We start from the raw sequence: 18,377 nt of genomic DNA on the forward strand, positions 1-18,377 counted from the left end.
GTACTTTGGGAATTTTTTGTTTTGTTTTGCTGGGGTAATTGGGGTTAAGTGATTTGCCCAGGGTCACACAGCTAGTGTTAAGTGTCTGAGATCACATTTGAACTCAGGTCCTCCTGACTTCAGGGCTGGTGCCACCTAACTGATCTCAGTTTATTTTTCAATGTACAATATTCATTTTAGGGTCATGGATGACGGGAGAACTGAGATTCGAGCCAGCCTCTCACTCTAGAGCCCTTTCCAGCACACTCTGTGTGTGTGTGTGTGTGTGTGTGTGTGTGTGTGTACACAGGTGCATTAGGGAGGTGAGAACCAAGTGCCCTATTAGGCTTAAGGGAGGAAGAGGCTGTTTCAGACCTGGGGGATCATGGAAGCCTCCCTAGAGAGGTAGCAACTGGATTAGACTAAGAAAAAAGAATTCACTGGGAGGAAGGGCACCTGGACTGGCGGGGAGGGAGGGAAAGGAAAGGCAGGAATAAGGAAGGCGAGGCAGGAACAAGAGCTTTGCAGACTGGGCGGGCCGGCCCAGGGGGAGGAGGGAGGAGTACACAGCTGGGTACTGCAGGGCGGGGCGGCGAGCAGGGCGCGCTCCAGCCCGCAGGTGAGGTCTGGCTAAGCTCAGCGCAGCCGCGCAGTGGAGGCGCCGCCGCCGCCAGCCTCGGGCTCCTGGGGCAGCCTCTGGGGACCGCGGGAACAGTGGCCGGAGATCCCCGTGCCCCGCGGATGAGGAGGAGGGCGAGCAGGAATCATGGGCGGCCGTAGCCGCGGCTGGGCGGCGGGGCCGCTGCCGCTGCCGCTGCTGCTGCTGGCGGGGCTGCTGCAACTAGGCGCGGCGGCGCAGGTTGGGCGCTGGACAGGTAAGTCCGCTCGGGAGCGGCTCAGAGCTGGAATGGAGCTGGGACAACCTGGGGTTGGGGGAGGGGGAGGGATTGCGCCTCCAAGAACCCGGCCAGGGCTGGAGAGAAGTGGCGCCAGGGCTCCCTGCACACCTGAAGCCTTTTCCTCCTAGCGGAGCTCTTCCATTGGCGCCGGTCTCTCTGCTGGGGGTGGCCAGTTCCTGATACCTGGCCTTCTCTCCGTCACCGAGGCTAAGGAAGCACCCACGCCTGCCCAACTGGGCAAGTGTTCCACACCCGCCCCGTCCCACTGTGGGAGCGGCGAGGAGTAAGTTTCTCTCGTGACACTGGAAGAAGGAAAAAGAAAGTCGTGAACGCTGTAGAAAGGCTTAGAGAAGCCCGAAGGGCAGAAGAGAATTTAACTAGTGAGTGGGGGAGAGTAGTGGGGGATCTCCCGATTCCTAATTTGTCCCACAGCTCTTATCTTCTGCTCCTAGGACTAGAAAAATGTTGTAGGAAAAACCACCAAATAGGAGCAAAGATTTAGAGCTTGAAGACGCTGCTCTCTAGTCCAATCTCCCTCTTCCCAGAAGAGGAAACTGAAGTCCATAGTTCCAGAAATCAATGACAAAGCGGGGCCTGAACCCAAGTTCCTCGAATTCAGATCCCGGGCAACTTCCCTTAAATCTTGACAATTTTAAGGTTTGCCAGGAATTCCACCCCACTTCTTTTCACTCTCGTCACACCCCCACCTTCCTCCTCCTTACTTTCAGGGTTCTGGAAGTCTGCCTTTGGTAAATCGAATTAGAAAATGAAAGCAATTTCCCCTAGTTGGAGATTGTAATTTTACTGTCTTTACTGGTAATTAGTCTAAGGCTAAGGCTGAACACTTCCTGTACCCCACTACTCTCGGTGTTGGTTTTATTTTACTCTTCATAAAAAGACTGGGAAGTGGAGCCCTACAATTCGGATTTATATTAGGATTAAAAAAGATTCAGGGGGCCATTCCATCAAAATATCCTCACCCTAGTAGCTTTAGGAACATCTGTTAGCTAGTTAGTAATCACGAGAAATGATTTCTGAGGAACCACGATTCCTAAAATAGAGATAGAAGAGAAAAAAAAAAAAAAAGGAAGAAAGAGAATTTGGTTTCTTCATAAAGTAAGCAGCTTTAAATGGTGACTATTGCTTCCTGCCCCATCAGACATTTGCTATGATGTCATCCATTATCATGGAAGAGGCGTAATCTTTCAATAAACTGAAAAGAAACTAGGTCAGGTGTGCACAATCAAGGTAAATACTTCCAGCCAAATAAAGTCTTATTTAAATCATTAAACTGACCATTAAACATAACTGATCAACATGTAACTTTTCTCATTGTTCACATCCCCACACCTGGGCTTGTGATCTGACACCCCTACTTATCGCCTCTACGTCACAACCGCTGTGAGCCTTCCTTTTCTTCAACCTAAAAAATGAGATTGATGATAACCCTGACAAACTACCTCACCAGATCGTTGTGAGAACTGAATTAAATGATGGGTTTAAAACACTTTGTAATTTCTGAGGGCTATATAATCCAATCCAATGACATTTACAAAGTGTCCACTATTGGCAAAGCTTCATGTACCCTGTCAGTGATATCAAAACACAAACAGAAAAGAGTTACTAAACCATACGTGAAGATCCCTGCTTAGGGGAAACCTATTAGCATTGTTTTATTGCAATTTATTTGTTAGATATTTCCCAATTACATTTTAATCTGATTACTGCTGCACTAAGGAATGCCATGTGTTTGATACATTTGCTTTAAACCATTGCTAAACAGGAATTACTATCATTCATAGTGCTTTGCACATCACAGTTACTAAAATAAATAAATAAATAAATGAACTTGTAAGTTTGATTAGATAATCTTGGTAGCCCAGGAGGAAGAAGTGGAGTTGGGAGGAGAGGTGCATTTCTTAGTTATTTCCTCTGATTTTCTCGATTTTCCCCTAGGTCGCGCTCAGGTTTTGGGGGTATGATATCCTCTCTAAACCAACAAGAATTTATCAAGAGACTGCTATATACAGAGTAGAGTTATCTGGTCCTAATGAGAAAGAAAGTTGGCTTCAGAATCAGGAAGAAATTAATTCAAGTGCCATCTCTAACTATATGACCCTGGGCAACCTATTTATAACTTCCCAGTGTCCCAGTAGAGGAAGTGCCAGTTTACATTGGTGGATAGAATTCTTCATTGGAAGTTTGCGATACCCGATGAAATAAATTGCTATGCTGCTGCTGGTACTATTCCTATGGCCATGACCACCACTAATAATAATAATAATGTGTGAGGCACTGGAGGCACAAATGCAATATGTGTTTGTGGGGAGGGAAGGAAGGGAAGGATGGTTCCTACCCTCGATGAGCTTTCATTCTGTGGGGAGAGTGGAGATATATGTAAAATGATTGGAATATATTGGTCATTGGGGACAGCAATTTAGTTCAATTCAATAAATATTAAGCATGTGCATGTTAAAGGGTCTGTGCTAGATACTAAAGATAAAAAGACCAGAAAGAAAAGTCCTTAGCTAGCAAGGAGCTTATAGTCTACTGAAGGCCGTAGACCATATGTAATGTAAATGTATGTAATGAGTACTGTAAATGTAAATGTAAAAAGATGTAATGTAAACTTATGTAATGTAAAAAGAGAGGGAAATACCAGAAAGTTTGAGAAAGGCCAAAAAAGTGACAAGTTAGGAATAGAGAGATTACTTAAGAGATGGTAGTTTAAGCTGAGGATGTGAGAAGTGAGTGTATTTCAGGAGCTGACATTGCTCAGTACAAATATAAAGATAGGAAATAAAAACCAAATCGTCCAGTCTTTTGAAGGATGAGGAAAGTGAAGCTCAGAGTATGGAAGTGACTCAGAGTCACTCTGCTGACAAAGAAGCGCAGTGGGATCCATGTCTATTAGGGGCAGGGATATGCTGGAGAATTTCGAAGAGCTATGGAGGCGGGTATATTCAGAACACTTAACTTTAATCTGTATTATTAACGCTCTTTTAGGATTAGACAGCAAAAACAAAGTCTGATTTATGGTTCTTGAGGATTTTGAAGTGTAAATGCTCACAATGAAAATATAACCATTTTCCTGAGTGGTTCCAGCACATCCCTAATCTAGGGGAACGGACTGCAGAAGGACATGATGTCAAGTGTGTATGCGATTAGGTTACCTGTGTTTTCAGCCTGATTAGTGTATACCCCTCATCTCCAGTTATTTTTTTTCAATCACCAGTTTTAACGGGTCACTGGTCATTCTTCTGTGGTCATCTCCTATCACAGCCCAGATTACATTACTTTAGGAAGGAGATGCTACATTTATTTTCCTCTTCTGAGTTTCACCAAAAAGTGACTAACACCAGAGAATAGAGCGATTATCTGGTCGCCTGGTGACCAATCTGACTCAGCAGGATGTGTGGTTTAAAATTAAAAATTAAAAAAGAGAATCCCAGAGATCCTTCTGATATCCTCCCCTCACTTGACACACGCACTGGCTGTTTTTACATGCCAGTACTCGTGTTGGATAGGAAGGAACATGGGGCTTGTGAGGAGGAGTTTGTGCTGGATTTATCGCTCCTATCTGCTTAGGACTGGCTGTGCCAGAAAGAATTAAGTACTGATAGATGCAGAAGAACAGAACGGATGTGAGGGATAGCAGGGCGCTCCAAGTAGTGCTTGTGATTGAGGTCAGTGGTAATTACCCAGAAGCAGAAGCACAGGTGATGGGACTTGGGAGTTCCCAACCCTTAAGAGAAGCTAGGAGCAGCTGAGCCCTCCGCCTTAATGATAAAGAGCTGTTTCTACCCTTCAATTATAATTCTGGATTATAAAAATTATACTTGCAATCAAATTACTTAAAATCATTTTTACAGCTTTGTAATTAGCCCTTCACCCACTTTCCCAGGATGGAAAACAGCTTATTCTAGCAAATAGGAGAAAGGTAGTCAATTCCCTTTTGCTGTGCTTCCTAAATATGGCTCAATTTGCCATCTTCTTTGGATCATGGAAAAGATCTGGGAGAGGGCTTAAAGATCATCTGGCCCAACTTCTCCTTGCTACAAATAAGGACCTGAGGCTCAGAAAGTTTAAGCAGGGTCACATAGTACATGTTATTTGCCTCCCAGAACTTCTGATCCCAAATCCAGCCATTCAATTGTCATTCATCCTGCATGCAGAAGAGTGGTCTGATTAATAATGTAAATAATTTCAGGAGAGTAAAATATTCTGACTTTTCTTTCCAGAAGGATTCATTTGCTTAAATGTCTAGAAGCATTAAATACTGTCCAAAATGCAGGACTTGACAGGAATACTATTTATGGTTCAGGATTCAACTCTGATTATATAGAACGCACACCATCATAAACAAATTCATTCCATGATGAAGAATTGTCAAGGAGAGAACTGATTCTTTTGGATTATTGCAGAGATAGACTGGTATAGGAAAAAAAAAGTCTACCTTGAAGTCAGCCCTGGGTGTGAGGTTTGGCTCTGTCAATTATTGGTTGTGTGGCTATAATCAAATTCCTTCCATTCCTGAGGCTCAGTTTCTTTATTTGTAAAAGTGAAGATATCGGTTGCACTAGATGGTTTCTATCCCTAATCTGTAATTCTACTGTGTTGTGAGTTCAATTTTTAGTTAACATTCATTAAGCATCTACTGTGTGGAGGGTACTGTGTGCTAGACATGTCCCTCTCTTTCTCTTACAATCTCTCACAGGAATGCCTGACAGATTGTAGGTGTTTAAGAAATACTGATTGAATAACTGAAGAAAACTAAATTCCTAAATGTAGGAACTGTACCTGTTAGCAACTACATAGCTGCTTGGGGAATCGAAGATCAATGGAGGACAATGACTAATCTCAGCAATATGGTGATCCAAGACAACTCTAAAAGACTTATGATGAAAAATCTTATCTATCCCCAGAGAAAGAAATGGTGTCTGACTATAAATTGAAGCACACTTTTGAACTTCCTTTATTTTTCTTGTGGGTTTTGTTTAGTCTGTTTTCCTTTACAACATAACTGATAGGGAAATTTATTTTGCATGACTACACAGATATAACCTATATCAAATTGCTTGCCTTCTCAATGAGAGAGGTGGGGAGGCTGGGAGGGAGAGAATTTGGAACTCAATTTTAAAGACTAATGATAAAAATTGTTTTTTTCCCCCATGTAATTGGGGGAAACTAAATGCTAAATAAATGATTAAAAAAATAACTAGCATTTGGGGCAGCCAGCAGGACCTGAGTTCAAATCTGCTCTCATACACTTAATACTTTCTAGCTGTGTGACCCTGGGCAAGACACTTAACCCCAATTGCCTCAGCAAAAATAAATAAACTAGCATTTATGTCAAAGTTTAATGTGCAGAGCACTTTGCATATGCTCATTTGATCCTCACAATAATCCTTGAGAAATGTGAACTATTATTAATCCCATTTTGCAGATGGCAAAATTGAGGCAGGCGGTGGTTGTCACCTGCCCAGGGTCATACTTCTAATAAGTATCTGAGGCAGGATTCAGACTTAAGTCATCTAGACCTCCCATTATGCTACCCAATTGCCTCCATACATTCCTTGAGGGCCAGTCTCTTTCATGTTTTTTTTTCCGGTGCCCTCAGGACATTGCATATAGCAGGTGCTTAATAAATCCATGCTCAGTTGACTTATTAGTTTAGTTGGTAACTTTGGAGAATGAATAAGAACCAGACCAAGGATTTGGTTACCATCAGTGCCAGTTGATGTGGCCATGCTCTTTCCATGGCCACGGAGGGCACCCTCATTGTGGCCAGCTTTCTTAATGGCATGTGCCAGTTGTTAGAAGGGGTAGCTAGATGAGCACAGTTATTCTGGGACAATCCAAGCCTGTGCTTAATAATGAGGGTCAGCTGCATTATCTTCACTTATGTAGGATGGCAAGTGATTAGTAATCATGACAGCCACAACTGCCAACCCCTGCATGGCTCATCGGGGTTTATTAGATAATCAATTGGAAAATGGAAGGCACCTCATGGCTCCTTTAAATGAGGAAGCATTTTGCAGATGATGGCCAGACTGAGCAGCCCAGAGAGCTTATGCCATTTGTCCAAGGTCTCACAGGACTTTGAAGCCTGGTTTTCTGACTTAAAATCCAGGGTTCTTTCCACTAACCCATGGCTGTCCCTATGTGCTTTCATCTTCTCACTTCTGCTGTTTTTTTATGTGGTGTTAGATTTAAAGTATTTAGAAATTCAAACAAACTGGAACCCCTGCTTACAATCTCAGGTGGTGGGGGCTTGATGGTGACTGGCTGGGATGTCTGCCTAGGTGGAGACGGTTTCGGCTGCACCTGTTTCTGGACTGGGTTATAATAGGTTACTCCTCCATACACCTGAGACTGAGCCTGGGTGTTAGGGTATAGGTGAGGAGGTGGGGGAGGGACAGTGCCCCTGGGGCATAGGGATAGCTGGGACTGCTGAAGTTCATGACACCTGGAGCGGAGAAGTAGGTAGAGGCAAGCAGCTGCTGGGGTGGTGGCTGTCCTGGGGACATGGACACTGGTGGGGGGGGGGGGTACAGACCGGGGTTAGGCAGAGGTGCTGGCGTCTGATGGGGATGTCCCGACTTCATCCCTTTCTTTCCAAATATTTTCAACTCAGTCCCCTTATCAATTGTTTTCTCTGGAAATGTGACTGATTTTATAATGGAAATCAATGGCAAAATAGTTATTTGATTTTTCAGAAGTTTTGTGGTGACCAGTTTCAGGATGTTTATTACTTATTCATCTTTGATACTGTATTTAAAAAATATTTCTATACTCATTTTCTTTCTAAAGGAGAGTTCATTCTGGTAAAATGAGCCACCCCTTAAAAAATTATGTTGTATTGCATGGATAAGACATTGTAGAAATGTGTTATTTTGTTGGAAACTGCCGTGCTTTTTTATGGGGCAGCCAGGTGTCATGGTGCATAGAGTGCTGGACTTGGAGTCGGGAAGACTCATCTTTCTGAGTTCATCAGACATCTACTAGCTTTGTAATCCCGAGCAAGTCACTTAATGTTACCTCAGTTTCTTCATCTGTAAAGTAACCTGGAAAAGGAAATGGCAAGCCATTTTAGTATTTTTCTAGGAAAACCCCTACTGGAATCATGAAGAGTCAGATATGATGAAAAATTCTGCTCAATAAAAATCCATTTGAACTTGATTGGGAAAACATGGTTGATCTATGAAAAAATCTCAAGTTAGAGCACTCAGTCCCTCAAGTGAAACAAAATTGAACATCTCTCAGATAAATTATACAGCTTGTAGTTGGCACAGGTGTCGTGATTTTTAAGTTTGAAATGAAATTCAAAGCCAGGAGGTTCTGATATTCTACTTTCACCTCTCCTGAAGCACTAATGAAGAGACCCCTTAAAGGGATGTTAGAATTTGTAAATTCCATCAGCAGGCCTTTCCTGTTATCCTCTGGAGGTTTGCACAATAGACACCCCACATTTCTTCCCTCCAAACTAAGCACAGATGGTGAATATCCATGCCTGAGGGACACTAGGAACTTCTTACCTCATCCTTTTCTGGAGATGGAACAGCAGGCTGTAGTCTCAGCAAAGCCAAGATGCTCAAAAAGAGCAATAGATTTGTGGAAGGAGCCTAAATCCTTCAGAAAACTCTCCACACCTTAGCCATCTTGCTATGATGGTGATAATTAATACCAATGTTACTGAGAACACACAATTGGAAATGGTATCTTGTCTTAGGAAAATAGCCGTGGAGAAATGTTGCTGTCATACTCTCCTGAGTAACTCTCTAAAAAGTCTTAATGGAGTTGGTTTCTTGGGTGTTCTGGCTCATGCACTTGTCTTTTATCTTTGCACATTGCTAATTTTCTTGTTCTTTTCATGTTCTCTCAGATCCTTGAGGCTTGGATGTTCTCCAAAGCTCTGTCCTAGGTCCTCTTCTTCCCTATATGTTTTCTTTCTTGATGAGCTCATGACCTTCTACTTCCACGTCCATGACCTTCGTTTGTCATCTTGGTGCAGATGACCACAAGCCATGTATTTCCAATCCTAGTCCTTCTTTTGAGCTATACCTCCAAATCATCAATTGGACATCTCTATCTGGATGTTCTGTAGGTATCACCAATATGTCGCTAATGGTGCTCATGAAGTCTTACTGGCATTTCATTAATCCAAACTATCTCAGATTATACATAGCTAGTTAATATATGCTTAGAATAAGACAATTTTGAAAGTAACATTGACTTTATTGTACATATTTTAAAGCAAATTGTACATAATCAAGACTCATGTAATTGTCTTTTTCTTGTCTATTTTATATGGAAATATTCTCTTTTGGGGGATATTTATTACATAGAAAATTTTTTTTTTCTAAATGTTTGTTGGGTTGGATGGGATTATATTTCAGTATTTTCAGAAACTTGAGAATTAGCTAGAATGGTGAAATAACTAAAAAGTGGACTCCATGTTTTTCCTTTAGCTTTTCTGTACCCATTGTGAACCTCTCCTCCTAAGTTGCCAAAGTCTTTCATTCATTCCAGTATTTTCCAGGTAATTATTATGCTCAGGGTATTATGAGTAATTCCCATTTTGGTAATGGTTTCTGATATACAAAGCCAAGGGTCGTACATGAGAGATCAGGGAGAATGTAAGTATCAGGTAAATCGTGCCAATAAGTATTACAGAAATAAAGAGGAAGATGAGATCACTTTTGCTGGAGTGGTTAGGAGGAATTCATGATTGAACATAGTTTCTGGGCCAGATCTCGAAAGACGGCTAGAATTTCAGTTAGTAGGAAAAAAGGGATTTTCAGAAAGAGATTATAGACTCTGAAGTCTGACAGAGAGTTTCAACAAGGTCAAATAAAAATTGACCTATCAGAGCTAAGGAACTAAGGGGTAGAGACCATATTATTTGTGATGATGAGGTATATAATGATCTCCTGGTTCTGCTCATTTCACTCAGCATCAGTTCATGTAAGTCTCGCCAGTCCTCTCTGTATTCATCCTGCTGGTCATTCCTTACAGAACAATAATATTCCATAATGTTCATATACCACAATTTACTCAATCATTCTCCAATTGATGGGCATCCATTCACTTTCCAGCTTCTAGCCACTACAAACAGGGCTGCCACAAACATTTTTGCACATGTGGGTCCCTTTCCTTTCTTTAGTATCTCTTTGGGGTATAAGCCCAGTAGAAACACTGCTGGATCAAAAGGTATGCACAATTTGATAACTTTTTGAGCATAGTTCCAAATTACAGCTATATATTTAAACTCAGAAAGATGACTCACCTGTTGGGGATCTTAGAAATCACCTAATACCAACTAAATCATTTTGCAAATGAGAGAATTAAGGTCCAGAAAAGAGTAAGTACCTAGTCAAAAACACATGAGTAATTAGTGCTGCCTTCAAATCCAAGGCTCTTTCTCTTAGGCTACAGTCTTGACAAGACACAGTATACCACAGGAGATAAAGGATAAAGCTTGGAACCAGGAGGATTCGAGTTCAGGTCCTTCCTTTGACACATCCAGCTTCTAAATTCTGGACACACAGTTCAACCTCTTAGGCTTACAAACATGTCTCTCAAACTATAAATTAGAGATAAGTTCTGATCTGCAGTAGTGCCGGGAGTCTCTGCACAAGAGAATTTCCCACATGGATGCAATCACAGGTCAATGCCTTTACCACAGAATAAAGAGAAAGAAGAGTTTCTTTAAGAAATTAGCACTTGGGGAAAGGGTAGGGTGTAGAGTTGCATATGTATAATGTATATATATATATACACATATACCTATATGTTGTATATGTATATATATATAGTATATATATGTATGTATGTATGCATGTATAATTGTTATAAGAGGTGACTCTCTGGATGGGAAAGGAAACATACACTGAGAGACATAGATGATGTAAAAACAAAAGATATCAATAAAAATTTTATTTTAAAAAGAAATAGCTATGCTGCTCTTACTATTAACACTACTGTATAATTCAGTGGCATTATAGGTTAATAGAGGGGAAGGAAAACTAAACACCATAATTATGTCTCCTTGGGAAAATACATTCCTTTTGGGAAGTACCAGTTGATAGATTTGGTCCCAGTAGGTCAATTGTCTAAGAAAGGCTGCAGCCCCAATTACTGAGTGAATTCTTCTTTTGGAGTAATCTCTTATCTGTTAGTTGAGATTTCACGTTCTGGCCAATTCCCAAATAAGCCTTAGGCTCACAATATCTATTTACAATCAGAAGGAAGTGGTTCTCTCCTAAGGATGAAGGGATATCCTTTATTGCCTGTTCCTAAAACAACATGCAAATGAAGTTGGCTAAAACCAGCCTACCCTATAGATGGAGAAAATGAAGTATTTGTAAAAGACAAAATTTTTAATAGATAAAATGAGATAATGTTTGTAAAGTGCTTTGCAAACTTTAAAGAACTATCTAAACTAGCTCTTATTCTGTTACCAGGAAATGGAAGAGCTTAAATGACGCGTCAGATCTATCAACTGCTATCATATTCACACAGTTGGCAAATAATCTAAGATGAGATTTGAACCTGGTTCTTTCCGCCTCCCAGATCAGTTCCTTTCTGCTACCATCTTGCCTCTATTTCTTCTGTGCATGTGAGCTCAAGTTCCCATTCATGATCACATATCCGACTTGATCTTGGACTCATAAGATCAAAGACTTAGAGCTGAAAGGAATGTTAGATATTATGGAACAGTATTGAAAAAACCAAGTTCAAATCCCATCTCTATATGGCCTCGGAGGCAAATTACTTATCATTCTTGAGTCTTAGTTTCCTCTTAGTATACTCTTCTTAGTATAGATCGCCTTGAGGAGCCTTCCAGAGCTAGATTTATGGTCTTATGATCCAGTCCCATTTCTCGGAGATGGGAAGTTATTTGCCCTACATCACACAGGTAGTAATTACCAGAGCTGAGATTTGAGACCCAGCCTTCTGCTGCCAGATCTGGTACTCACATGGCTGTGCCCACCTCTCTTGTGCTCTGGATAATTTTTGCGTGCATGGAAAAGTGTATTGTGTCTGTCTATGGGGAGGGCGAGATGTGAGTGGAAAGGTTTGGGGAAGAAGGAATTGACAGCCAGAGAAATCTCTTTGCTCAGCCTGGGAAGAAGATGACTTTTAAGAACAATGTTTTCTGGCTATTTTTATCTTCTGTGGATTTTAAATGAAAATCTTCTGGCCTGCTTCAGTGTCAGAGTTTCTTGTTCTGATATAAAACATAAGTTCTGTGATTTTTGGTGTTGGCCAAGAAATCACGTTTCAGCCCCCATATGGGGGGCTCCTCCTCCCTGATTTAGTAATGATCATTTTTCTTGGGTTGGATTGATTTCATTGATTCATGGAGAATATCTGCTATCATCCTGCCTCTACTTCTCTGTGTATGATTTTACCTGCCCATTTCAGAATCACCTATTAAGCTTGGCCTTGGGCGTGTAAGATCAAACACCTGCACCTCATAGAGACAAGGAAAATCCTTTTGTCCATCTCCATCAGCATTTGCTAGCATTTTCTGATTTTAGAGAGTTAAGTTAACTAGGGCCTTCAGAGATTGAGTCTTGCCACCTGTGTGTGTCAGAAGCAGGCTATAAACCTAGGTCTTCCTCATTCTCTGACTGTCCCTAATAATTAACTCACACTTGTATAGCACTTTAAGGCTTATAAAATACTTTCCTCCCTATAGAACTTTGAGGTAGATAGTATAAGGATTATCAGCCACACTTTGTCGAAGAGAGAGAGTTCGTAGGATTAGAGCCCTGAGGTCCTTAACCTGAGATCTGTTCATGGGGGGAAAATTACACACACAAACACATTTTTAAAAAGTTGATGGAAAGGCTCAATTTCAGCTAAAAGCTAATGAATATAAAAATTGGCCATTTCCATCACTTTTAAAAAATACTATTCTGCACAAAGGCCCGAAGGCTTCTCCAGACTGCCAAAGGGGTCCATGACACAAATGAGAGCCTCTGCTCTAGAAGCATTCTAAGAAGTCATCTAGTTCTAGTCCATTTGCTTTCCTTTTCTGAGACAAGTCCAGGAAGGATTTGAATAGGCTAAGGTAACATGGATGTGTGGGGCAGGATTCCTTGGACTAAAGAGTCAGTACTGTTTCCACTGACTTTTCAGAAGCTGACCCAATCCCAACCCAACTTCAGGTAGACTTATTTCTCTCAAGTGACTGTGGAACAGTGTGTTTTTATTTTGTTTGTTTTTGTTGTTTGTTTTTTGCTGAAGCAAATGGGGTTAAGTGACTTGCCCAGGGTCACACAGCTAGGAAGTGTTAAAAGTCTGAGGCTGGATTGAATCCAGGTCCTCCTGATTTGGGAGCTGCTGCTCCAGCCATTGTACCACCCAGCTGCCCTGGAATAGTGTGTTTCTTGAACCCCAGAACTGCACACTCCTGCCTCTGCTTTTTCTCTTCCTTTCCCTCCTCCCTTTATATCAGGAAGATTGGCCCAGTGCCTGACAATAATAGAGTGACTCCAGAAGGTGCTTTTAAAAGGGGAAGCTCCAAAAATCTCCCTGTCCCTGATTTAGCCTTGACTCTCTCTGGCTCATTGCCCTGAGATCACTGCCGCAGTCCTGAGGAGCTTGTAGATAATAGCAGTAATGATGCCCTTGTTGATCTAACACCTTTCTTCTGAGTTGCTTGGTGAGTATACAAACATCTCATTAATTCTCACCACAGCCCTGTGGGGGAGTTGGGAGACAGGTGTCATTATCCCAAATTTGCAGGTCCTGGAAGCTGGTTCCTCTGGCTGCCAGAGGTGAGATCTTTACCTGTGACTTGGAGAATAGAGCCACTGTTGCACTCCTGTCTTTCGCTACCTTCAAAAGAGCAGGGTTGTCCAGGGTATTATTTATTGGATCTTGAATTTAGACTGGGAAAAGACCTTAGAGTTCATTTATTCCAACTCCCCTTTTTACAGATGAGAAAATTAGGCTAAGAGAAAGGATACTTAAGATTTGAACCTGCATCCTATGGTGGCAAATGAACGGTCCTTTTCACTGAATTGTGCAGTCTCTCTCTATTTATCAAATTTATCCAAATGAAAAGGAACAACCATTAGCAAAATGCAGGAAAGTCCAACTGTGTTCCAGGGAAGAGATAGCCTCTAATTCAGGAAGCCCACTTGGACACACACTAGCTACATGGCCCTGGACCAAGCCCCCACTTCTTGGTGCCCCACGCAACTCTATAAGATTAAAAGGTACCAAGAAGGTGCCGATTTGAGTCCCAGATTAAATCTTACCTTCTCAAAAGAAGCCTTTCCTTAATGCAGGTGCCCAATTGGGTAAGATAAAATTTGTTAGAGATTAACGCAAAGTCTCAACGCTTGGATTAAAAAAATCAATTTTATACCAGTTCATAATGGAGGTGCTATAGTAAGATAGCAATTTATCTGAAAAAAAAATCTGGGGGTTTTATCAGACTCCACTCAGCAGCGTATAGGAGTCAGCAGGGTGCTGCGTTCACCAAGAAAGCTAATACCACTTGTGGCCATTAGCAAAAGACAGATGAACTCCTGTTGGCTTTGGGAAGCAGCGGGGAATGTTCTTTCAGGTGGATCAGTTGAGTTCTTTCTTGTTCTGAGATTTGGTCTTAAGGTTGAATTATAATTTGATATTCATTGAAAATTATCCTTATCAAGTGTTGTCATCCTTGTTTCAGTTTTGATGGGAGAATTTGAAAATGGATATTTTCTTTGAAGTAGACTAAAATTGAATGAATCCTATCTAATTAATAGAATTATCAGTTATCAAATTTTGACACTTTTTCCAGAGCATATGGAAGTCTGAAAGGTACTTTACATAGGTTATCTTATTTAAGCCTCACAAACCTATGATGATATTGTCGATATTGTTATACTCATTTTACAAATGAATAAACAAAGGCTATACAGCTGGCCTGAGGTCACAGGACCAGTATCGGCGATAGGATTGGAATCTGTATCTTACCTAACTCCATGACCACCATCTACCTTTTCACTTAGAGCACAGTATTTCTCTGTGCAAAGGTGAAAAGAAGATTCAAATATCATTTAGAATAGTTTTTATTGACAGTGAATGTCTCCCTTCCCTTCCTACCTCTCTCCCTGATGGATTTTCCCAGCCAGGAACCAAACTGAATGAATCAAACTTGGATTTCTAGTAATATAATATCCTGCCAGTGGACTTGGAAGGACAATGGAGATGAACTTGAGATAAGCTATTTTCAAGCAGAGACTGAAATAATCAGGAAGAACAGCTCACTCCATTCTTCACTTATTTTTAGTTAGCCAGCTCATAGTTTGTATTCAGTCAGATAAATAGGCAACATCTTAATAACTCGTCTGTCTCAACTAATCCCTAAAGAATGTACATCCTGTAGTTGAATCTGTCTTATGGAAGCTCATATCTTGTCAAACTCCAGTCCTTAGGCCAGATTCTGTCCTTATATTTGTTTTGTTGTAAAGTGAAAAAACACAGGATACTTTGACAATGTCACTGACAGGTTGTCTAAAAATAATTTCAGCATTTCTTCTGTCATCAAAGTAAGGCTCTATTTTCTTCTCTGTGATTTTTCAGGGCCTGGAAACTTTTATGTTTTCCAGTCACTAACATGGTTTGTACCTCTTCAAATTGATTTGGTAGAATTACAATTACAAATTACACTGAATTTTGGATTCATGATTATTTTTAACACATCTAATACGAATCATAAAATTCACTTTGCAGCTCAGAGCCTGAGAGTCCCCATCTATAATGAGTGGGTATGAAACATCTTCTGCTGAATCTCTACTAGCTCTATATCCTATCCTATTCTACAATCAGTCAATCAGTAAGAATTTAATTAAGTTCTGTTTATGACTATGAGAGGGGAGTGGGGGGAGCTAGAGAGGAAGAAAAGGAGGGAGGGATGAAGGAAGAAAAGGGGAGAGGAGAAGTGAGAAAGAGAAAAAGGGAAGGGGAGAAGGCAGAGAGAGACAGACAAAGAGACAGAAGGAGGGAGGGGGATACATACTATAGCCTAAAGTAAAGAACAATGAATTGAGAATCAGGAGCAAGATTCTATTCCTGATTCTGCTTCTAATTCACTGTATGATCTTGCTTAATGATTATTTTACCTTTCTGGTTGGTGGTTTCCTCATCTGTAAAATGAGGGAATTAAACTAAATGATCTCTCTAAAGTACTTCCCAGCTCTGACATTCTCTGATTCTATAAGCCTGAATAATAATCTGAAGTACCTTATGAATCACCAAAGACATATTTAATTATAGTTTTGTGTTCAATGTATTTTATTGTATTCTGGTTCTCTGGAAAATGCTAATGTAGGTATAAGTCAATGGTTCCTAACGTTTTGAGTATGATGATCCCCTTTTAATACCCCCCAAATTCCATATACTTCCAATGATAGTAATTAGTATGTGTTAGTAGCTAACATTAGTGTGAAATACATGATAGCTATGATTTTAAAATATGAAGGATAAAACAAATCTTTCACCTCTTGGCTGAGAGATTATGGACTTGAGGTTTTTTTTTTTTTTTTTAATTCAATATAATTGATTGCTTTTGTTCATCCCATGTATTTTATTTTATGCATTTAGAAACATTCTTCGGAGAAGGGCTCTGTAGGCTTCACTAGACATTGCCAGAGGGGTCCATTTCACATACACAAAATGTTGTTTTTTTTTTTTAATTTTTTATTTAATAATTACATTATATTGACACTCGTTTCTGTTCCGATTTTTTTCCCCCTCCCTCCCTCCACCCCCTCCCCTAGATGGCAAGCAGTCCTTTATATGTTGGATATGTTGCAGTATATCCTAGATACAATATATGTTTGCAGAACCGAACAGTTCTCTTGTTGCGTAGGGAGGATTGGATTCAGAAGGTATAAATAATCCGGGAAGAAAAACAAAAATGCAGATAGTTTACATTCGTTTCCCAGTGTTCTTTCTTTGGGTGTAGCTGCTTTTGTCCGTCATTTATCAATTGAAACTCAGGTCTCTTTGTCAAAGAAATCCACTTCCATCAAAATATGTCCTCATACAATATCGTTGTCGAAGTGCACATACACAAAATGTTAACTAGGACTAGAGGTATAGCACCAAACATGGTTCCTCCCACATGGAAAGGTTTCAGAGACTTTCAAGTCTTTTTGGGCCATACTTTGAGAACACTGACACACACCATGAGAACAGTCACACACACACACACACACACACACACACACACACACACACACACACACATGTGTGTGTGTGTGTGTGTGTATATATATATATATATATATATATATATATATATATATATATATATATATATGAATATGGGCCATACTTTGAGAATCATTGACACTATCTATATAAAAGAACATATAAGAAAAGTATTAGGGACAGCCAGCCCTGAAGTCAGGAGGACCTGAGTTCAAATCTGATCTCAGACACTTAACACTTCCTAGCTGTGACCCTGGGCAAGTCACTTAACCCCAATTGCCTCAGCAAAAAAAGAAAAAGAAAAAAGTATTAAAAAACTGAACTAGTAAGAAAGGCCACATTATAAAGAACTTTAAAAACTAAATGGGGCATTTTACATTTGATCCTGAAAGTAAAAGGAAGCCACTTATTGAGTATAGATCAAATGATTTAGGGAGAACATGTTGGTAAGTGAGAGGAGGATGAATTGGAGTGGGCACAGACTTGAGCCAGGACTACCAGTCAGTTTGTTGTTGTTTAGTCATAGCTGACTCTTCATGGCCCCATTTGGGGTTTTCTTGGCAGAGCAATTTGCCATTTCCTATTCCAGCTCATTTTACAGATGAGGAAACTGAGGCACTCAGGATGAGGTGACTTGAGCAGGGTCACACAGTTGGACTAATTGGAACTCAGGAGCTGAGTCTCTGGACTCCAGACTTGGCACTTAGCTGCTCCTAGCCAACACTAGGCTGGTGCAGCATTTTGGGTACAATGTGATGGGAGGCTGTATAGCAGGGGTGCCCTGCGAATGCAGAGGAGACATAAATGGGAGATTTTGTGAAGGCCAGTGGATTCTGCAGGATCCATGTGGAGGGAGGAGACAAGGCTGAGGGGATGTCAGTCAACTCCGCAGTCACAGGAGAGTTGGGAAGACAGAACTAAGCACTAAAGGCTTTTCATCATCATGACCAGATGAATATTAATTTAATGGTTGGTTTTTGCAAAGGCTAATGCTGAATAATTGTCCACGCATATGTTTTGAAAAATAAAAAGCTTTAATAAAGGAAAAGAAAAAAATTAATGGTTAGTGCTCTAATACAGGATCCTTGATGAAGATGGACGGCAGTCTCTGGGGAAAAAAATAAGCTGTAGCCATGCTATAATCTGTAAATTCAACAAAGGCAGTCATGGCTACAAGGAAGGCCAGAGTTATCTTAGGGGAGGTAAAGGAAGGAGAGAGGTCATTTCATGGAACACCCAATCATCACACCTTGCCATACTCATAATGAGCATAAA

General features: G+C 40.7%; 1 protein-coding gene across 1 annotated transcript in view; it reads left to right on the forward strand.

The window, feature by feature from the left end:
• Window positions 1-306: 306 nt before the first annotated feature.
• CDCP1 (CUB domain containing protein 1) overlaps window positions 307-18,377 on the forward strand; it is a 74,004-nt gene continuing 55,933 nt past the window's right edge. Inside the window, exon 1 of the mRNA XM_051961080.1 lies at window positions 307-854. Coding sequence (XP_051817040.1) covers window positions 746-854 — 109 coding nt within the window. The 5' untranslated portion in view covers window positions 307-745. The remainder of the gene's footprint in view (window positions 855-18,377) is intronic.

This window comes from Antechinus flavipes, chromosome 5 (genome assembly GCF_016432865.1).
Source record: "Antechinus flavipes isolate AdamAnt ecotype Samford, QLD, Australia chromosome 5, AdamAnt_v2, whole genome shotgun sequence".
NCBI classification, from domain to species: Eukaryota; Metazoa; Chordata; class Mammalia; order Dasyuromorphia; family Dasyuridae; genus Antechinus; species Antechinus flavipes.